The following is a 19583-nucleotide window of genomic DNA, read 5'->3' on the forward strand; positions in this document are numbered from 1 at the left end:
ATCTCTCGGGTTTTCTGAGTTCACGTTTGAGTTGGATGGTGCCCAGAGTCTGAGTACAGGTGGGGGAGCAAGTGAAGTGCCCGGGGAATCTTCCACCCTGATGAAATTTGTTGTGGAAATGAGTCAAACTTGTTTTAGACGTTCACTAAACACTTTTGCCCAGAGCTCACGAACCAATCACAAGGCGGATGAGAAGAGAACATTTAGCGGGAATCCATCCCATGCCAGGTGCACAAACCATGACATGACCAATGGCACTGAGATGATCCTGTCAGTCATAAAATGGAACATATTATGGTAGTTTTTTTAATTACTTGTGTACACAAATTTTGGTTAGTCACACTCAGTTTCTCCAGCTATAATTTGGCGAAAATTCCAAACTAACCATTCATAACATCCTTTTAGTACGCGGGATTCTCCAACTTGTTCGGCAGTTTCTCCCTCACAATGTCTCAGACGTTAGCATATTCCTACGACTACGTATCATTTGATTTGTGACATAAACCCGGGACTTGGAAGTAATTTGGTCAGACGGGAACGCGTGAACGGATCAACGGACTTAGGTATTTTGCATCAGTATAATATGCATGTTAATGAGGGCAGGGGGCGTACTCTTCTCGCCATTGAGGTGGAAATGAAAAGCTAAGGGGAGTGCTGGAGCCTTTCCAGTGGCTCGTTAGGTACGATGAAAGCTTTTCTCCGGGGGGGTGTCCCCGATGAGAGTTGATATTCTAAAATGGTGGGGAAAGCTATAAATCAATCATATCGCCATTCTGTCCGATTGGACTGTGACCTTTGCTTGTGAGAGCCAGATGATTATTGACCCTTTGCAAGCTGTTCTTAGCTGAGCATCCCTACTTTCTGCCACTAGGGCGCCATATCGTGAATGGAACCTCCGAATGTAGCAATTAGTAGCTAACAACTTGTCTGGCTCTGGCTCTTCTGTTGGATTTATGGATTTACTGGGTTCATCGTTGGGTTTATAGTGTCTGACTTTGGCTCCGGCACCCAATTCCTTCATCGTTACATCCTGTGGGTGTGAAGGTGACACAAAAGAAACGCGACTTCACAGGAGCTTCCACCAAGACACTTGAGACTTTGAAGCGCTTGATTAAAACAACACTGAAATTCTCCGAGTTTAGAAATCTTAGAACACGAAAGAAAGACATCTGAGACTATGAATATTTTTTCAGAGAAAACGAAGAAACTTCCTCCCCTATTGATTGGGGATTAGATGCTTTTTGTAACAAGCTAGCAATAACAAGCTAGCAATTTATCACACGGTGTAACAAAGTCAGTGCTACAGTATGTTCGACTTTTGTATACCAAATTGTGAGTTACTTTGTGAAGCTTTCTCACAAACAAACTTCAAAGATAAGTCTGGAAAGATGCGACTGTTTATTTCACATCCTTTGGATATGTAGCTACGGCTAACTACTTGACTGAATAGCTTTAAATGCGCGAGCCAGTCCGACACTGGAGAGGAATGCAAGGCACCTGTTGCCCTAAAGACAGACATACCCTCTTAACCCAGTGTCTTGTTTGATTTGGTCCACACAGGAAGCAATAAGAGTCGGTAAGGCGTTCTTATGTGTGATGTTCAGGTTGCTCTTTCGTTCCTATTATTATCACAGGTGCACAGGGGAGTTCCATAAAGTCCCAATAGACTTTAAACGTATAAACATAAATAGAGCTGGCACAACATGCAAGTGACAAATATTGACTGGCTGTCAGGCAATCAGGTCATAAAAATATCGACTTTACTGGGCATAAAGTGCAATCGGTGAGAAATGGGTGAAATCGTTCACACCTCAGGTGAATCGAAGCAACGTCATCACCGTAAAGGATATTGTTTTGGGCCACCTAGCTAAACACGCTAACCACAAATACAAACCAGCAAACTTTTAACATGCAGCTAATTGCGAAAGGTAGTTCCATGTTTTTACGATTGGCGTTTTTTTTTTTATACATGAGCCTGCAGCTGCGCTACTAAATTTGTGTGACCCCCCCCACACACACACAATTGAGCAGGATTTTCTGTACTAGCATAAAATCTACCATTGACTGAACTTCCAGTCGTGTTCGAGTGTGAGGCGGATCGAGTGAGTCATCAAGATATTGAATGTAAATGTGATGCGCACGATCGAACATGCGATAAAGACCTGCTTTTTATCTCCACTTTTTTGCCAACTCTCTTTGAAGGTGTGTGGAATGCATGTAGCCAGTGTTTAGACTCGTGTCATTGCAGGAGCATGAAGTGGACCCTAAACTGAAAAAAGATGTGTGCTTCCTTTCCCAAATGACTAATTTGAACCAGACTGTAACCCTCTATCCATGTGTGTGTGTAGTTGTGAGCGGGTGTTTTTCCCATTTTGGAGGGGACATGCTCCTCATTAGGAGACACGCTTGTGTAGCACTAAGTGTTGCGCTGGGACAGTCAGCCATCTTTGTTCTAATGACTTGCAGAGTCATGTTGCCAATTCTGCAGCTCATTTTTTGTAAGGTGACACCAACTTCACTCAAGACACACACGAGCCAGATCATTCATTAGGCACCTCGACTAATGTAAAAAAAAAAAAAAATAAATCCACAATATGAAGACTTTTTTTAAACATCTCGATTAAGCCATTATGAACCCTAACACTTCTTTTTAAATTAAAATGTAAAAGGAAGTAAAAATGGAATTGTAATCTTGTTTTGGTCGGTACTTTTGGACCCATCTCCTGTCGTCTACATTACCTGTCCTCTCCCTCCGTAGCAGGTGGGATGGGGTTGGGGGGGGGGGGGGTCAAGGCTGTCTGGCCAGTGGAGCAGGTGACAGTTGTGACAGAGTCCTGACCTCTGTCACCTCCCTGTGTGCCCATCTCATTTGAATAATGTAAATGAGGGCCAGGCAGAGGCTACGGAGTATATTCCGTGTCAGGTGCTGTGCTGTGTTCACTCATTGGAACTTGCCTGTGCAACACACGTACCCTTGAAGGTGGCAGTGATGTAAAGGGACAGGGAGGGAGGGGGGAAAAAAAAATGTCATTCTTGTGCTGACATTTTTCCCTGTGAATAGAAGGGGTCGAGCATCGTGGAATTTTTTGATGCGCAGGTGCCTTCCCCGCCTTTTTGTGTCAGCACCATTTCTACAGACCAGCGCTGCAGAACAAAGACGGAAAAGTACAGGCGGCTTAGAAAAAAGGGGCTGCTGACATACGATAAAGTGAGTGTAATTTACCCCGGGATGAAGATTGCGGGAGAATCCGATGAGCGCCAGGGCTCGGAAAGCGTAAACAAGCCCTTTTGTTTTCGTCTGATTACCTTCCCGCGTCTTTCCGAGTCTGTGCTGGACTGCCAACGAAAAGCAGCCGCAGACGCAGCAGCGGCATGCCAGCTTTCTGCAATTTAGCGGCATGTAAGGGGGGGGGGGGGGGGGGTTGACCTCAGACTAAAGTGGATTCCACCGTGCCGGCCGCTATTCCCAGGGCAGCAAAGTGCAGGAAACTGCAGAAGCCGCGTGAGTCACAAAGCTCTCAGCGGGCAGATCTGCTCGTAACTGTCCGCGAAGCCTTTGATAGGCGGCCGCTGGCTTGTTGTGGATGTGATGCATGATTTGGAGGCACTTTGCTCTGCCCCCCCCCTCCCTGATTAAAGAAAAGGCCTCTTTGGTTGGGAAGATTGGTACCACACAGGCGCACGCTGTTGGCCTTCGTTAACCTTTTTCACCCCCGCTATCAATCATGGCAGCCGGCTTCTCCCTAAGGTTGCCCCCCCCATCCCCTAAATATGCTTGTAAAATTAGAGTTTGATCATCAGAGGGGCTTCCCATGGGTTCCTTAAAGTACTGATTGATGTGCCGTTAAGTACAATCACATCTTGTGAGGGTGAGGGGGGGTCTACAACAGCACGGACAGGACGTGTGCACTCATTACTGCTTGATGAGGGGGGTAAATACCAGCACAGACTTTCAACCTTTACATCAAGGGGCATTTGAGTTTTTATACGATCCCGCGGGGGACCATTTTGCTTTACATTCCAAAATTCACCAAATTTTGCAGGTGCGTTTGTTCATGTTTATTTAAACGGGCCAGTATGAAGGAATTTGGGTTTGAAATTGGACAGGGATTTTTGAATTCGAGCGGCAAATTGCGGATATTGTTAAATCCAGTTTCTTCTTTTTTAATCTTTGGCAGCTGGCTAAATGAAAGCAATCTTTGCCTACATTACATTTTGGCTGGATTACTATAATGCAATTTATTTCGGTCCTCGCTCAAGCTCCGGTTGGTCCAAAATGCTTCTATTGGCGTTCTAACTGGAGCTCATAGGAGGGAGCACAGAACTCATTTCAAGCCAATTAACGACTATGGTTTTGCATTTCCCCCCCAAAATGATCCCATTCGTAATTAGGGCATGCCTCTGCACAACCCCGATGAAGCTTCTTCAGATGAGAAACAAAACATCTCCTAAGACAAACAAAGCAATCCCATTCTGATCGATTCAATGCCCCGAAGACAACGTAAAGGTGCAAAGTCCCATTGCTGTTTTTAGAATTGTGTACTGCACTGAATCAAATGCTCGGCAGGCCATATATGGCCCAGAGGCCAAAGATTGACCACCCGTGCTCTAAAGGTTGTCTCCGTTATTTCAGTGCAATCACACACAGAGACAACTCCCCCCCCCCTCTATACACACACACACACACACACTTCCAGCCCACTCAGACCTCTCCAGATGTGGATTGCGGAGTACTGGGTCAGTCTGTCTGACTGGGGGTAAATCAGATGCAATAATCTGTTCTGTGAGGGGAATAGCAAGGGGGTTGGCAGGGGGGTAATTGGTCACATTTGACCCACGGCCCTGTGGACTGTGGGAACCTAGGCCTTATCTACAGCGGTAATTGGCTAATGAAACACTTCCGCAGCTCCTCCACTAGATTGTCATCCACCGGTTGGGATAGGGTGTGTGTGTGTGGCCGATGCATGCGTGTGTGTGTGAGATGCTAAAGAAAATGACAGGATACGGAACTCCCCGTGGCCATCTCTAGCATTTTTATCAACAACATCAGTCTCTTAATGATACATTGACAGCACACGTGTGGTTGCCATTACGGCTTACATCGAAGTCCGGATCACGGATGGTTCAATGTAACTCCAATCAGAGCGTTGACATATGGTAGGGATGTTTGTGCACTTGCATTTGACCTCAGCTACTCTGAATCCAGATGGTAGAACTACCTGAAAATGTTGGCCAAGGGAAAATGTTGGTGGGATTTTTTTTTTTTTTAGCCCATCAATCCAATTTTTTTATCCTGTTTGTTATTTAGTCCACACAAAGTTGCTAATGTTACGGAACTTGAAAATGTTTATTACTTGCTTGATTAATAATAATAAAAAAAAAAGGCAAAAATTACTTGGGTGGATCAATTGAGGGATTAAAGCATTTAGGTTTTATAAGAATAATTATAAAAAATATTATTTATTTTGAATCGTTGGGGTATTGGATTAAGATGGCTGACAATTTTTTTCAAAGTGTCATTCTCGTGGTTTTTACAGTAGGTTTTCTTTACTTTTTCATGCCCACATCTATCAGAGGATAAGAAAAAAAAAGGCTTGGGCAGAGGGAGGTGTGTGTGTGTATGTTGGAGGGCTACTATAAGGAAAAAAAAAAAAAAGGGCTAAAGTTACAGTGGTGAGACAATGTCTCGGCGGTCCCATCAAGTGAGCCATTCATGGATGCGGGCCGAGCAGTTTGCGAAGCCGGGCAGAGCCTCCGATGGAGTGGGGCCCAGGGTGGCCTTGTCTTTTTGTCCCGACCTGACCCCTTGCTCTCCTACGTGGCCTCTGCGCCCCTCACCTGGCCTGTCCCAGCACTCTGGTAACAGGATACCTGTAATTTGCTCTAATGGCCTTTGAAAGAACCTGGCCGGGGCTAATCCCTGGAGTCTTTCTCCCGAGCAACCCCGTTTGAAAAAGATTGGGGGGGGGGGGGTAACACGGGGGCTCTGAAGAGTCCTGAAAGAGGAGGAACGGGGCTTGTGGATTGTATGTGTGGGAGAATGTCACCTCTTTCGGACGGCGCTACGGCCAACAAGGGGGACGGGAGTCGGCTTTCAGCAAATCCCAACCGTGTGTCGCGTTCACAGGCTCAAAAGAGAGAACATCAGCACCTGCCACTGTTACGTCTAATTGACACAAAATCATTTCCAGGGGCCTGGCACTAAAAAAAAAATCAAAAATTATTTTGAACCGCACATCCTCAAGGGAAAAGATGACTTTGTCGGAATGACCGCACGCAGTGTGTACCGTGTGATTTCCTTGGTGACAGCGTGTTTGCGTCTGCGAAAGCTCAAGTGCCTGAGAAGAAAAGAAGCAAAAAATGAGGTGGACAAATAATCCTGCTTCTCGTTTCCTCTGCGAATTTGATTTGATTAAATCGAGCGTGAGCGCATAGCTGATGGACCCCTAACTGTCCAGGATTTCCGAATCCGGTTACTTCCAGACAGTTTGAGCTCCGTTTGAAGCAGAGGCGGGGAACAGCAGTTGGTCTGCCACAAGGATTGATTCGGTCCGACACGCCAAAAAAAAAAACAACAACAACCTTCTAGCTATTGGATTGATGAAAAAATAATAATCATAAAATAAAAAAAAAACCTATTATCTGTCTATATGCATTGCAAGTCTCCTTTCACCAGTGGCTCAATTAGTTTGTCTAAACGAGCAGAGTCGGTTTCAGGTTCTCGGGGCAGAAGTACGCAAGATCGCTTGTCTATATGGTTTGCCTCACAACTGTTGCTAGGGAATTAATAAATCATACCGACGCCTTGTTGGAGTCAATAGGTGTGAAGCGTGTTTGGAGGGAGGGAGGAAGAGGAAGGAGTGAAGAGAAAGAAGGATGTGAATGTGTAGGCTGGCAGATGGGAGACAGGTACAGTACGAAGTGAGGGATGGAGGGAGGGAGGGTGGGAAGTCTAGACTGGCAGCTGCTGTGTAACAAAGAGTCGGTTACGCGGGCGCACACACTCGTTGTATTGCACGACGCACGCTCACAGTGAGAGCCCCGTTGTGGCGCAGTTCACCTCATTAGAAAGGAACCATTGCGGCGGTATTTCATCTTATCAGGTGTTCAATCTTGATTCGATAACGGCTCGTTTCCTTCAGCTTTTGCTTTGTGTTACAAAAGACAATTCATATCTATTTTTTCCGCTATGTTTAGTATTTATATGGGTTGACTAAAATGTATGAATACAAATGAATAAGGTTTTCAAGTCATTTGAAACAAGAGCCTGGATTTTCATTTTGACAAGTGCACCGTTCGAAAAGTGACTATTTAGCCTCGGTACACAAGTTTCCTGTAAAAGGACAGTTTATCGCCAAGATCGGATTTCACGTGGCTGACCGATGACATCAGCAAGCCGCCCGACTATCGCATGCCATGCTGTGGACATATTAGACTTCCAGAGCATTCGACCTGTCAGCTAGCAATCAATATGAAGAGATGGAGCGAAATAAGTTATTCTTAGGCATTTTGATAGCGTCCTTAAAGCAAACTAACTCGGATGTTTTTGATTGGCCGCCAGCTTTACATAACAACGGTGGCAAATATTTCATTGTGTTGCTTCTGATTTGAATGTACTTTGAACGTGATCAAATGAATTTCAGCAAGATGCTATGTTGGAATGTTTGACCCCACCTTGGTCCTATCTATTGCAATAAAGTAGCCAAACTTTGAATTTCTACGATGACTCCAAGACTATGATAAAATTCACGAGAGTCCACCAATCAACAGGCGCATGTTCCCATAGCGATCTCTCAAGGTGTTTAAAGCAATACGGAGCCATACGGTCTTTGTGTGCGTCGATACACACAGGCGGCCCGTTTCACCCACTACCAGAACCTCAGAGGGGGTCACGGCTGATCAAAGGTGCTGGTCACAGCCATTAGGCCCGGCGGCCCGGACCAGACATGAAAAGCTGCTATTTTGTAAAGGAGGGCAGAAGGGAAAGGGGGAAAAAAAAAAACCAACAGGGCCCTCTCCGTTTAAAAAGCAAGCAAACTGTGAAATAATTGAAAAGGTGTGTCAATCAAGCACAGGCGCACAGCGGGAACTACGAGATTCCCAGGCTCGGCTCTGGTCGAGCACTGAGCCATAGAGGGCTGCTCAAGGGGGCAACCCGAGAAATTAAAGAGCCGGCGAGGGAACAAAAAGAAAAGTAGGAGGAAAAAATGTGTGTGGCTATTTTCTGCCATTCTTCCACACTTTGTGCGCTCTATTCAAAACCTAGCTTAATAAGATCTTGTTTTTACCTCTCAGGTGAGTAACAAAGACCCCTGCCCCCCCCCCCTCCCTTTTACCCACCAGCCCATCTTAAAAGCAGCACCTTCACCGTGTACCCCCTCCCTACCTCTGACCCCCCCCCCCCGCCCAGCATGAGCTGGACAAAAGGAAAAGAACCCCATGAGAGTTTCTTTCGCTTTGCTTTCTGCCTTTTTTTTTCCCCCCTTCCTTTCCAAGGTCAGAAAAGGCTTAAATGATCTGACGATGGGCTAACGTCCAAAAAATGGGGGATGGAAAGAAAAGAAAGAGTATTAAATAAAAAAAAAAAATAAAAAAAAGACTTATAAATCCCCATAGAAGGGGAAAAGAAATGGCAAGTCCACAGTTGACTGGACATGTATAGCGCGGGATTTGCTTGTAATGGCAGCTTGAGCTTATTGACAGTCCCAGCCAAAACATGTCAAAGGTTAAGAGATCTCCCCAATTGCAAGTGGGAAGCCAAAAGCACTTTTTTTTCATCAGCTCAATGGGGCCATCAGTTGATACTTGCATAGCAGAACACACTGAAGAAGGGCCCTTCACTCTCCAATGCCACTAAAGAGCAAACAGCTAATTGGACTCCAGTGTTTCTTCCTTTTGATATCATTTAAAAGACTTGTGGACTCTTGGGAAGAAAAATGCCATAAGCCGTAAACCGCAACCTCGAGGACACTTCTCTCTTACTCATACACTTCAATAAGCTACTAAACATGTTCTTAGAGTTATAATTACCCTCATACCACACTTAAAAAAAAGGATTAATAGAAGAATAGGAACTACAAAGAAAAAAAATGAACATAATAGCCTAATATGGATTCATTTTGTCATCTGTAGGCTGTCCAGAAAAAAACGACGACTATAAAAAATGAATGGAAATAGAAAAGTTTGGACTCGGCTGCTTGCGCTGTTTGTTTCTCGCCACTGATATGAATCTATTACTGAGCCGAGTGTCGTCGCAATTATATACCAAATATTTTTTGCTCATTTTCAACCTTTGTTGGACAGGGTGACCCATTTTTTTTCCCCCCAAATAACGTTAAATTACGAACTCTAAGGAAATATTGGGAGTTTGTACAGTTTATGACTTATTTTGGGTTTTTAGGTGAACCAGACATTAAAACAAAACACAAAACTTTGATCCACTCACTAACTGTGAGATTTTGAGTCGCGGTCAAGCTGTTTTAATGTAAAAGAGGAGAAAATATAGTTTATGACAAACATGATTCTCTCCTGTGTGTGGGACGTCCAAGCGGCAATTACTGCTGGCAGCATTTTCAGGCACCAGTGCTTTTCATTGGCCTGGACTAATCCCCCGTAAATCCTTGCAGCGCTCCAATCGGCCAGTCGGGCCTGGGCTAATTGCTTACGAGTCGCTCGCGCGCTCCAGGTGCCACCAGAGCACACCCGGTGTTTGTAAACATGGCTCGTAAAAGGAGGAAAAAAAAGAGGAATCCTGCCATCAAAGTGTTAAGTGAGAGGATCAGAGGAAGCGGAGGAATGATGGAATGATGGGGGTGCAGCTGGATGCCTACCTGGACGGACTAATGGGGCATTCCCTGGTCCCATGCAGCTGGAGCTAGTCGAGACCAAAGACACTCAACAGGAACTCCATGTGTTTGTTTACTTTGCCTTTTTTTTTTTGCTTTGGACTCTTTGTAGTCGGTGGTGTCTGCGGGATGATCTCACCCGGCAGACATGACACGCTCAAAATGGGACATCGTGATGGGAGAAGCAGTTTTTTTTTCTTGTAATATTATTTTTTTCTGCCTAACATTGTTTCCAGACTTAAAATACAGAGTTTTCAGTCATCATAACAAACATCGTAACTAGGGCCTGAATGATTATCCGATTCAATTTTGTATATGTTTTTAAAAACAGCAGGAATTTTTTTCTGTTTTTTTTGTTTTTATAATTTTTTTAAATATATATTTTAATTAATCAGCCAATTAAACAGTTATCAGAATCTTACTTTGCCAATTGTGAAAAACAAAAACATATCGGCCGGGCCCTACACAAGAGTTAAATTTATCAACAGTGCAATTTTTTTCGGGGGGACTTTTATGACGCAAACATAATTTCATCTTCCTTGTTATTTGTTTCTCCTATGTTTTATGTGTGGAAGCTATGATGGCGGGTAAACCGCCACATCCGGATGCTTTTGCAAATAAAGCCGTGAGAAAATGTCATCAAAAGAGTCATCTTTTCCTGAAGTAATTTGTTCTCATTCAAAATATAGCCCTGAAACCCTCAACATTTGTGACAATGGTCACACGGCTTAATTTTTCGAATTTATTTTATTTTTTTACATGCAGACAAAAGCCAGATCAAGCGTGAGCCACATGGGACTCGTTTGCAAGCCGGTGCCCAGAGGAAACAATTAGCCTGCAAACTTGCCAGCTTATTCTGAGCGTTAGCAGGAGCACTCATGAGGCTAAAGCAGACGCAGCGTTTTTTTTTGGTCCGTCTGTAAACAACTGTGGGCATCGGCCCCCTCCCCAAACAATTCCACAAGTTCCGCAATATGATCTAATTCAACGTGTGTTGTATGAATGCTTTGTGTCTGTGTGCTTTCTCTCTTGTATTGGCCACAGAGCATCTGGCATCCCATTGATTGGGGCGGCTTTTGATGAGGATCACACACACACACACAAAAAAAGCTAACTGGTTCACTCTTTTATTTTCCAGGTCTGATGGAAATCCGATCTGTCAGTGTGGGAGTTGTTGCCATCAAGTCTGTCAGCACCGGGCTGTACTTAGCCATGTCCAAGAAGGGCACGCTCTTCGGATCGGTGAGTTTACAACCAGCCGACCGTTGGAGGAGGAGCTCGATCTCGGAAGATTTATCTGAACTGTCTCAACTAGGTCATGGATTCACTGAACTAGTTAGGAATTTACAATCTAGTGAAAGAGCTGTTAGTGATCACAATCAAGAGAAGTCTGATCAAAGTAGCCTTTAAAAAGTTCTTGTGTTTTTTGTTTTTTATATCCAAAATGAGCGCCTTAAATCCTTAAAAATGAAACTTAAGCTTTAAATCCACCATTCAAAGGTCTTAAAAGGTCACAGACTCAATAAAGTTTGGAAAGCTTTTCTAAAGTCGTAAACAAATTTGTACTCACCCTGGACTTAATATTTTGCATTGTGAAAAAAAGGAAGCATATTTGAGCGGAGGTCACAATTTGGACCAGCAGCTCTCTTATTAGCTCCACCATGAGGTCAAAGTGTTCTTGTCCATCACGACTGTAACACCTGGGCGACAACGGCTTGTTCTACTGTCAAAATACACGGCAGACACAAGAAAGCCGAGCAATGACAAAGAGCCACCTGGCTCCTTTAAAAGTCTTTGCGTGCCATCCCTCTATTTTCTTTTTTTTTATGTGAGTGTGGTCTGTGTGCTGTACATCAAGCTTTTAAATGTATTCCCGCCTCTTTGTTTAAGATCAGATCTGAGGTGTGCGGTCTACCTCCGCAAAAAAAAAAACAGACACGCAATCAGTCAGCGAGCGAGCGATAAGGATCACCTTCGACCCGCTGCAAAGTGAAGCCGCAATAACATACCGCCGCAAAAGTAGCATCCGTGCGTTATCAACACAGAGCACCTCAAATAGAGGGGGGGGGGGGGGGGTAGTATTATCTTTGTGTTGGATTATCTGATAAAGAGCGTTAAGTACCCATGAAAGCGTGGCTATGCTTGGCTTGCATTGCCTTCACACATCTAATCATCTTCACGTAAAACGGACACACCATCACGTCGGGTCAACACTTTAAATTCAGCCAAATACAAAACAAGCTTTGCAAGTATCTCATCAAGCTAGGCGGAATGGTACAAGTTCTCTACTGTAATGGCAAGCAATTTATTGTGAGCTTTAGAATGAAAAAATAAAATTAAAAACATCTGTGGACTTAGTATGGAGCCTTGTGGAACACCAGTGGCAGGTCATGGCAAACAATGACATTTATGATGTAAAAATGTCAACCTTGAAATATTGATCTTGCTTCTAATTTGCTAAATGGACGTTAGCATCAAGCTACAAGAGTTGTCCGTGGTTATCGGTTATACAGAGGTGCTCACGACCTCTCTCGTCCTTTCCAGGTCAAGTACAACCCAAGCTGCAAGTTCAAAGAGCGCATCGAGGAGAACGGCTACAACACGTACGCCTCGCTACGCTGGAAGCACGGCGGCAGGCAGATGTTCGTCTCGCTGAACGGGCGGGGGAAGCCGCGGCGCGGCCACAAGGCCAGGCGAAGACACCCGTCCACTCACTTCCTACCCATGCTGCCCTCCTAGCTCGCCTGACATCGGATACGACAAAGGCGGACGTCTTCATTCCTCGCCCATGTGTCACATATATGTACATTTGATCAGATTTGTAATGTTTATTTGTAGAGCTAGCTTGTGCTTTTAAGTTATTTTCCCCATGTTGAAAAAGACTTTTGACAGTAGAGTGGTACTTTCCTCAGGCGTATATGTGTTTGAGTCAACTGGATCTGTTGAACTGGAAAAAAAAAAAAAAAAAAAAGCCAGCCTGCTTTTCCTTCAAGTCAATCCACAAAGTACGTCAGAGAGCAAAGATCACAAAGAAGTCTCACAGATGCCTTGGATACTAGACTACTTAAGAGACCACAAACCCAAGCCGTCTTGACATTGGTGGACTACTAGCCGGTTTTAGCTGAGTCGTTCGTATGTTGTGTGCATGCACCCCTCAAGCGTTATCACTGTGTCTCTAATGCGTGCACCCTTCACTTGGTAATCTCAAGTCAACTAACCCGTTTCCACATTGGCCTACATTACATAGAGGCTGTAGGTGCACTTGATGTGACGTAGCAGCTCCAGTTCCGTTCATGCATTTTGTACACTAAATAAATGGTTCTTGCTAACATTTTTCTCAACGAGGCTAATAAAACATTTAATATATTCAAGATGGCTTTTTACAGTCTTATTGTCTAGTCTAGTTGATCTATTTCAGGAGATTGTTCAAATGGAGAATTGTACCTTGTACTTTGGGAGGTTCCGCTGTTTTGTGAAAAGGTGAAAATAGCCTTTGTTGCCTATTCACTGACAGTTAAGTGTTTGTAACATCTCCATCGGAGGCCTTCGCCATAATCCCTCCTCCTCATCGTCATCATCATAATCATGACAAGAATCCCAGTGGGGCGGCGCTTATGATCGGCGCGGGGGGACATCAAGGTCATTTAGACACAGGCGAGCGCTCCAGTGGCACAGGAGGCCACTCTGTCTTTTCAGCAAGCAGAAAGGAGAGTCGGCGATGAATGGCGGCCGTTGGGAGGGTGAATAAAGGCCAAGCTTTCAGCGCGTCTTTATGTTAGACCACTCCGGCGGGGGACACGTCTGGTCAGGAGGGCGTCGCATCATCGCACTGTACTTCAACCCGGCGGCAGCCAGATAGCAGCATGGGGGGTCCGCTGCTACGCTTGTATTCAGCTGTTCCTCTTTGCAAAATGCCCTCACGTCATTTGCATTGGATGGATAACTACGGTAGAGACAGCGCTACTTCCATAATACGCCCCCCCCCCCCCGAAACTGGTTGCAAAACTGTATGTCACGTTGATATCATTTATATTGGGAATACTTTTACATCACTCAGTTGAATACATTAAAACATTTGCCAAATAGTAAACAATTCATCAAATATACCGTCATATGAACCATAAGAGAAATACACCTTGTGTATAAAAAAAAAACCAACTGGCTAAAAAAGGCCCCACTAGCTAAATGCTGGTGCTAATTAGCATCTATTTTGCAGTGCTGTAACCCTTTAAGCAAAGAATTTAACACGTATGGATCGGCCATAATATAAGAGCAAACAAAATGTCACATATTCTTTATCCTCTGCGTAGAATGACTAATATTACAGCCGTCCTGTCTCAGTAAAGAGTCACTTGTATTCATTTCAATGGGAATGACGACTTGAGATGGAAGTATTGTAACAAGCAAGGAACTTCAAATCCCAAAGTCCAAACTGTTTTGGCTCAAATGAATGAGCTCAACTTTGGCTAAAGGCAAGACAACAATCTGCTATTTCCTTGATAATTGTGCCAGGTTGTTTGTGGTTCAAATAATAATAATAATAGAGTAGCGCCATTTAAAAAGTCAAGAGTTGGCTGCAATGAGGTGTGCCGGCGGCTCCTGGCTCCTCAGACATTTCATTTGCCAAGATTGAAGGCGTTGGACTGTAAATGTTTGCAAGGCAAGTGAATGAGCAGGTGCATCCTCTTATGTGACATACTGGCACTGAATACTAAAACAGAGTCACGCTGGACTGGACTGGCCTACTCATCACTGTCAAAGTGCCATCCGATGCTAAAAGGATGAGCTGTAATTATAATCATTGCTTCGAGAAAGACGGATCCTCATCAAAAGCGGAAAGCGATGAGGGGATGTCGGCAAAATGGAAGGTCCCAAAAGGAGCAGCAAAAAAAAAGGATGATGGAAAGGACATCGGGAAGACGATGTGAAAAACACCAATGTCTGGACTGACAGGCCAAAGTGTCAAGGGAGCTCGGTGGAAACATCTGCAAAGTGCAGCACATTTCATCTCATTAAAAACAACGGGGCACTTTGAAAGCTCCCAAATGAGTTCCAAAGTCGGACTAGAAAGAAGATGCTCGAAGGGTTTCGGCCGCAGTCCGCAGAGGCCACAAGTCACGCTGCTTCAAGTGACAACAACCCGTTGCCTCTGGAACCTTTGAAACCCTGTGTGGTCATTTTTTTCTCCCAGCGGCTGAAAAGAACTGTGGTGGGTGGGAAAGAAAGGGGGGGGGGGGGGGGAGAAAAAAAAAAAAAAAACACAGCCCCTCAAACAGCGCTCATAATACCAATCTTATGTATGTAGACGAAAACGGGGGGAGAGGGCAAGACGGACGGGCGAGGCACTATTCCCCCCCCCCCCCCCCAAAGCGCTTATTGAATTGCCATTACAGCTCCTGAGACTAATTGTGACTGTTGTGTGTCTCTCGGTGGCCTAGGGGGCTCTGGAGTGGCCCTGTATGCTCTTACCCGGTGGGGTTTTCAGACCGAGTGGCCCTGAAAGAGAAAAGGACCACCGTAGATCAATGGCAAACCTTTCACTCTTTCACGGGCCCCGGCTAATCCTTCTCATTTGTCTGCCATTTGTTGAGGCACATTCACGACTCGCTGAATTTAGGATTAGGCCTTGTTTTGTTACAAAAACAGCCCGACTTATAGCGCTGAAAGGGCCGACCAAAGAGCGGCTGATGGGCCGGCGTGTACGCGAGATTGTCTTACATACACAGTACATGTGAGTCCGCGCTAGCAAGAGTAACAAGTAGTGACGCTTTTATGGAAATGCAAGGTGGTCGGCATCCCTGGCAAATGTGAGGTGAGGATGAGACGAGTTTGAATATGATAGGTGAACTCTGGTATAGGAGGGTGTGCACACTTATACAACCACATGATCTCTGTTGTTTTACTTCTCTGTAAAATCTTTTGTTTTTATAACAGTTATGTTGTACACATTATAGGTCCAGTATTAATATTTTATGATGTTATTATTTTTATATGATTCTATGGATGGACAGATGGTCAAATAGCAAATCTAACTTCAAATTGAACCGCTGTGGGGAGGTTGGACATGTTCCAGTATCCTGGTATGATTTTGATCTCAAAAGATTAAGCCTGGCAGTCCGACTGTCATTTCACACTGGTTTCAACAAGCAAACGCACAAAGAGACACAAGAATCAGACTTGAAAGCGCACTTTCATAAAGCCCGAACAAATGGATTTATCACAGCCAAACACCTGCAGAGGAAATTTCACCGACTGCCGCAATCCTGTCTGAACCCGCCATCGGACGGTTCGCTATCGCCGAGCGGATTAGCCACGGCGTCTGAAGGCCTTAGACGGGAGTTGGCGAGTGTGCCACTTTTTCCCCCTGAAGCGCTGCCATGGTATGCCAAAGGAATGCGCGTGGCGCGGGTCAACGACACCCCGCGTCGGAGCATTCCCGGGATGCTTGCAGCCTCGCCAGACGCTAGGGGGGCGAGGTGAGGACCGCTGTGTGAGTCGGAAGGGGATGAGAAGAAAAGGGGAGGCTTTGGAACAGGAAATACTATTAGAGAGCAAGATGTACGGTAAAGTAAAAACGATTGGCCTCGTTTGAAGTTCAAGGGAGACGGATTGGACACTAAAACCCGTCTCTTGTCAAACTAAAATATAGCAGCGCATTGGATGATGAGCCACATGCTGCTTCACCGCGTCTAAAGGCATGTCTATTACACAGTGTGAAAATTCAACATATTATTTTGTATAGAGGTGATTCTTTTTTGTTTGTTTGGAGACTTGATTAGATGCTTACAATTTCTATGCTAATGCATGACAAAAGAGCAACCTGGGTACTACTGTATATCAAATGAGAACAGATAAAAAGCTCAAATATTGCAAGATACGTTGTGGAACTCATATTTCACCCCCCAAACGATCTCAAATTCATTCGTTCAAACTTCCAAGCCAGAAACAAGCTTACACAATTTGTGGCAAAACAGCGCCCTCTAACGGAAAGATGTGAGAATGTCTTTTGGGGAGAAAAAAAACTTTCAGTCACTCTGTCGCCCTCTGCGGGGCATTACAAGTACTTTACACCCTGCCTATCAAAATTATGACCATCACTCACGCCCCAAAAGAGAAAACATGAGGAGGTAATTCCTTGACAGAAAATAAATGACCAAGATGAGAGTCAGCGCTTCAATCATAACTCAATATTTCTAATTCAAATGCATTATAGTGTATAAAGGCAAAGACGAACAAAAACTTCAACGACCTGTGGGCCAAAATGTGGCTGACTAATGTTACATGACGTATGTTTCGCCACAAGCCGTTTGCTGCTGGGCCAGAATTGAGCTCAGAGCTGTCGCAAGAGGAAATATGTTGAAAGGGAAACTTACTACAACTTACAAACAACACCACAGAAGTTGTACAATTTGGAGATTGTTTCACCAATGTTTAGCAATAAAATTCATTTTTAGGGTAATCCTGGCAATTAAAATGATTTATTTACAATCGGCTGAATATTTTAAACAAACACAAGAAAGGAATTAATCTTCCTGTATTAAAATAAACAATTTCAGGATCTACTTAAATATTTAGATTTATAAGTTAGGTATGAATGAACAGATATTTGATTTCTCTACTTCAATTGCAATTGTAAACTTATTAAACACTTGCAGCTTGTTGACTACAACTACAAAGTTCTACTTCATTACGATGTTGATTTGAATTTGATTCATTGATCAGCCCTCGAAAGCCGTGCAACGTTTAATATTAGTAAGAGAGCAACTTAGGTGACCTTGGGTCTCTTATGGTGCAACCCTGCACTTTGCAATTCTCTCGACTTTTCAAAACCTCCACCAGCATGTTGGCAAATGCACTGAAGCAACAATTAGACCGCAACCCAGTTTGAGTGCCCCACAATAATAGGAACGAGACTGAGAGGCAAGATGCGCATTCCAGTAAGTACCATGGCCATCATACTGCTGCTCTTCTTCATTCTAAATGGTGAGCGACTTTGTCTTTTTGAAGCGAGCTTTAAAAGCTCTTTTAGAAAACAAATGATAAAAGGAGTGTTTTATGTTTTTTTTTTTAGGAGCTGATGGTACTCACATTGTCGGAGGCAGAGATGCTCCCCCCCACTCGCGTCCGTACATGGCCTCGCTGCAATTTCGGGGTCAACACATCTGTGGGGGCTCGCTGGTCAGAGAAGACTTTGTCCTCACCGCAGCACATTGCAGGTTACGCCGGTAAGGAGTTACTAAAATGAGGTAACGCTGTTAATAACCTTGATTTGATATCAAATCTGCATGATTATTTGTTTTTGCAGCGCACTCACGGTGGTGCTGGGGGTCGACTCCTTGAACGGCGAAGAGACCACCAAGCAGGTGTTCGCCAGCATCAGAGACATCCCGCATCCTGACTACGACGGCCATCAAAACGACATCATGCTCCTGCAGGTGAGAACAGAGATGTGTTGAAATAACTTCAGCTTTTTCACAACTTCAGAAAAAGACACGACTCTTATTTTGCATTTGACGGCTCTCAGCTCAACGGCAGTGCCACGTTAACGGAGGCGGTGCAGCTGATTGCTCCCAAAAAAGATCGCCTGGAACGACGCAACAGGTGCATCACGGCCGGCTGGGGGGACATCGGCGATAACAACACCTTGCCCGACGCTCTCCAGGAGGTCAACGTCACCGTCCTGCCGCAACGCACCTGTCGCAGACGATGGGGGACGGTCCCCATCGCCAGGACCATGGTGTGCGGCATCGGCTCCCGCGTCTTTCAAGGTTTCTGCTCGGTAAGCTTTCAACAGTAGTCAAAGCCAACCATCATTTTGGCCCAAGATGAATTTAATGTTAAATCCTCAGTAATCCTTTTTAAGCTTACGTAAAGCAAAACTTTGTTTGAAGAATCACCGGATTTGCTTACCTCCATTGGTTATAATTTGTGAATATATTATTTCTAAAAAATTATTCAAGGACCTTAAAATAAGCGTCCCATATGCTATAGATACGCTTTTTTTTTATTTTATTTTTATAAATACATCAACTCGTATGTTTTTGTGACATCCTCAGGGTGATTCGGGTGGCCCGCTGATCTGCGACGGCGAGACCGCGGGCGTGGTGTCATTTTCCGGGCGACGATGCGGGAACCCTCGGACCCCCGACGTCTACACGCGCGTCTCGTCCTTTACCGATTGGATAACCAAAGTTTTGAACAGCACTTCGCCAAATAAACATCGAGCTGTGTGACATCATCTTCGACAATTGCACATTGCGTTGTGTGACATCATCAAATCCGGTTAGACGACTAATGCGTTGGTTCTGAGATTGTCAATGAATGATCGCTGTTTTGCTGGGTGGTATTCATTAAGCACGCCTGGAAAGTGACCATTTTACGGTTTGACTTTTTGCAACTTTCACAAGCACGTCGAGACAAAACAAAATTCCAAAATGACAAAATATAAATGTTTTTCCTACTTTTTTGCCTGCTTTGCTCTGTAACAAAGTAGCAACAACAACCGGTAATTTCAGAGGAAGCTTTTCAAAAATGTATTTCGAGGATAAAACATTATTAGATATGTATTGACTCCTTAAGTTTTTAATCCCTTTTATTAAATGTTGGAATGGAACATGATCAATAAGTGCACACGTGGATTATTTTAATTCTGTGAATATTTCATTTGTAGATACGTAATGTGCGCTTGTCACTTACGGGAGAGCCACCCACGAATAAATCACATTAATCAATTTTTCT

General features: G+C 44.3%; 1 protein-coding gene across 1 annotated transcript; it reads left to right on the top strand.

Moving 5' to 3' along the window:
- The first annotated feature begins 17791 nt into the window (after window positions 1-17791).
- On the top strand, window positions 17792-19577 carry LOC147047145 (serine protease 57-like). The gene is made up of 5 exons (XM_085927641.1): window positions 17792-17828; window positions 17917-18070; window positions 18151-18280; window positions 18370-18624; window positions 18902-19577. The coding sequence occupies exons 1-5, from the start codon at window positions 17792-17794 to the stop codon at window positions 19076-19078; spliced, it is 753 nt and encodes a 250-aa protein (XP_085783767.1). The 3' UTR covers window positions 19079-19577.
- The last annotated feature ends 6 nt before the right edge of the window (window positions 19578-19583 follow it).

This window comes from Syngnathus leptorhynchus, chromosome 13 (genome assembly GCF_054491065.1).
Source record: "Syngnathus leptorhynchus isolate UIUO chromosome 13, UIUO_Slep, whole genome shotgun sequence".
NCBI lineage: Eukaryota > Metazoa > Chordata > Actinopteri > Syngnathiformes > Syngnathidae > Syngnathus > Syngnathus leptorhynchus.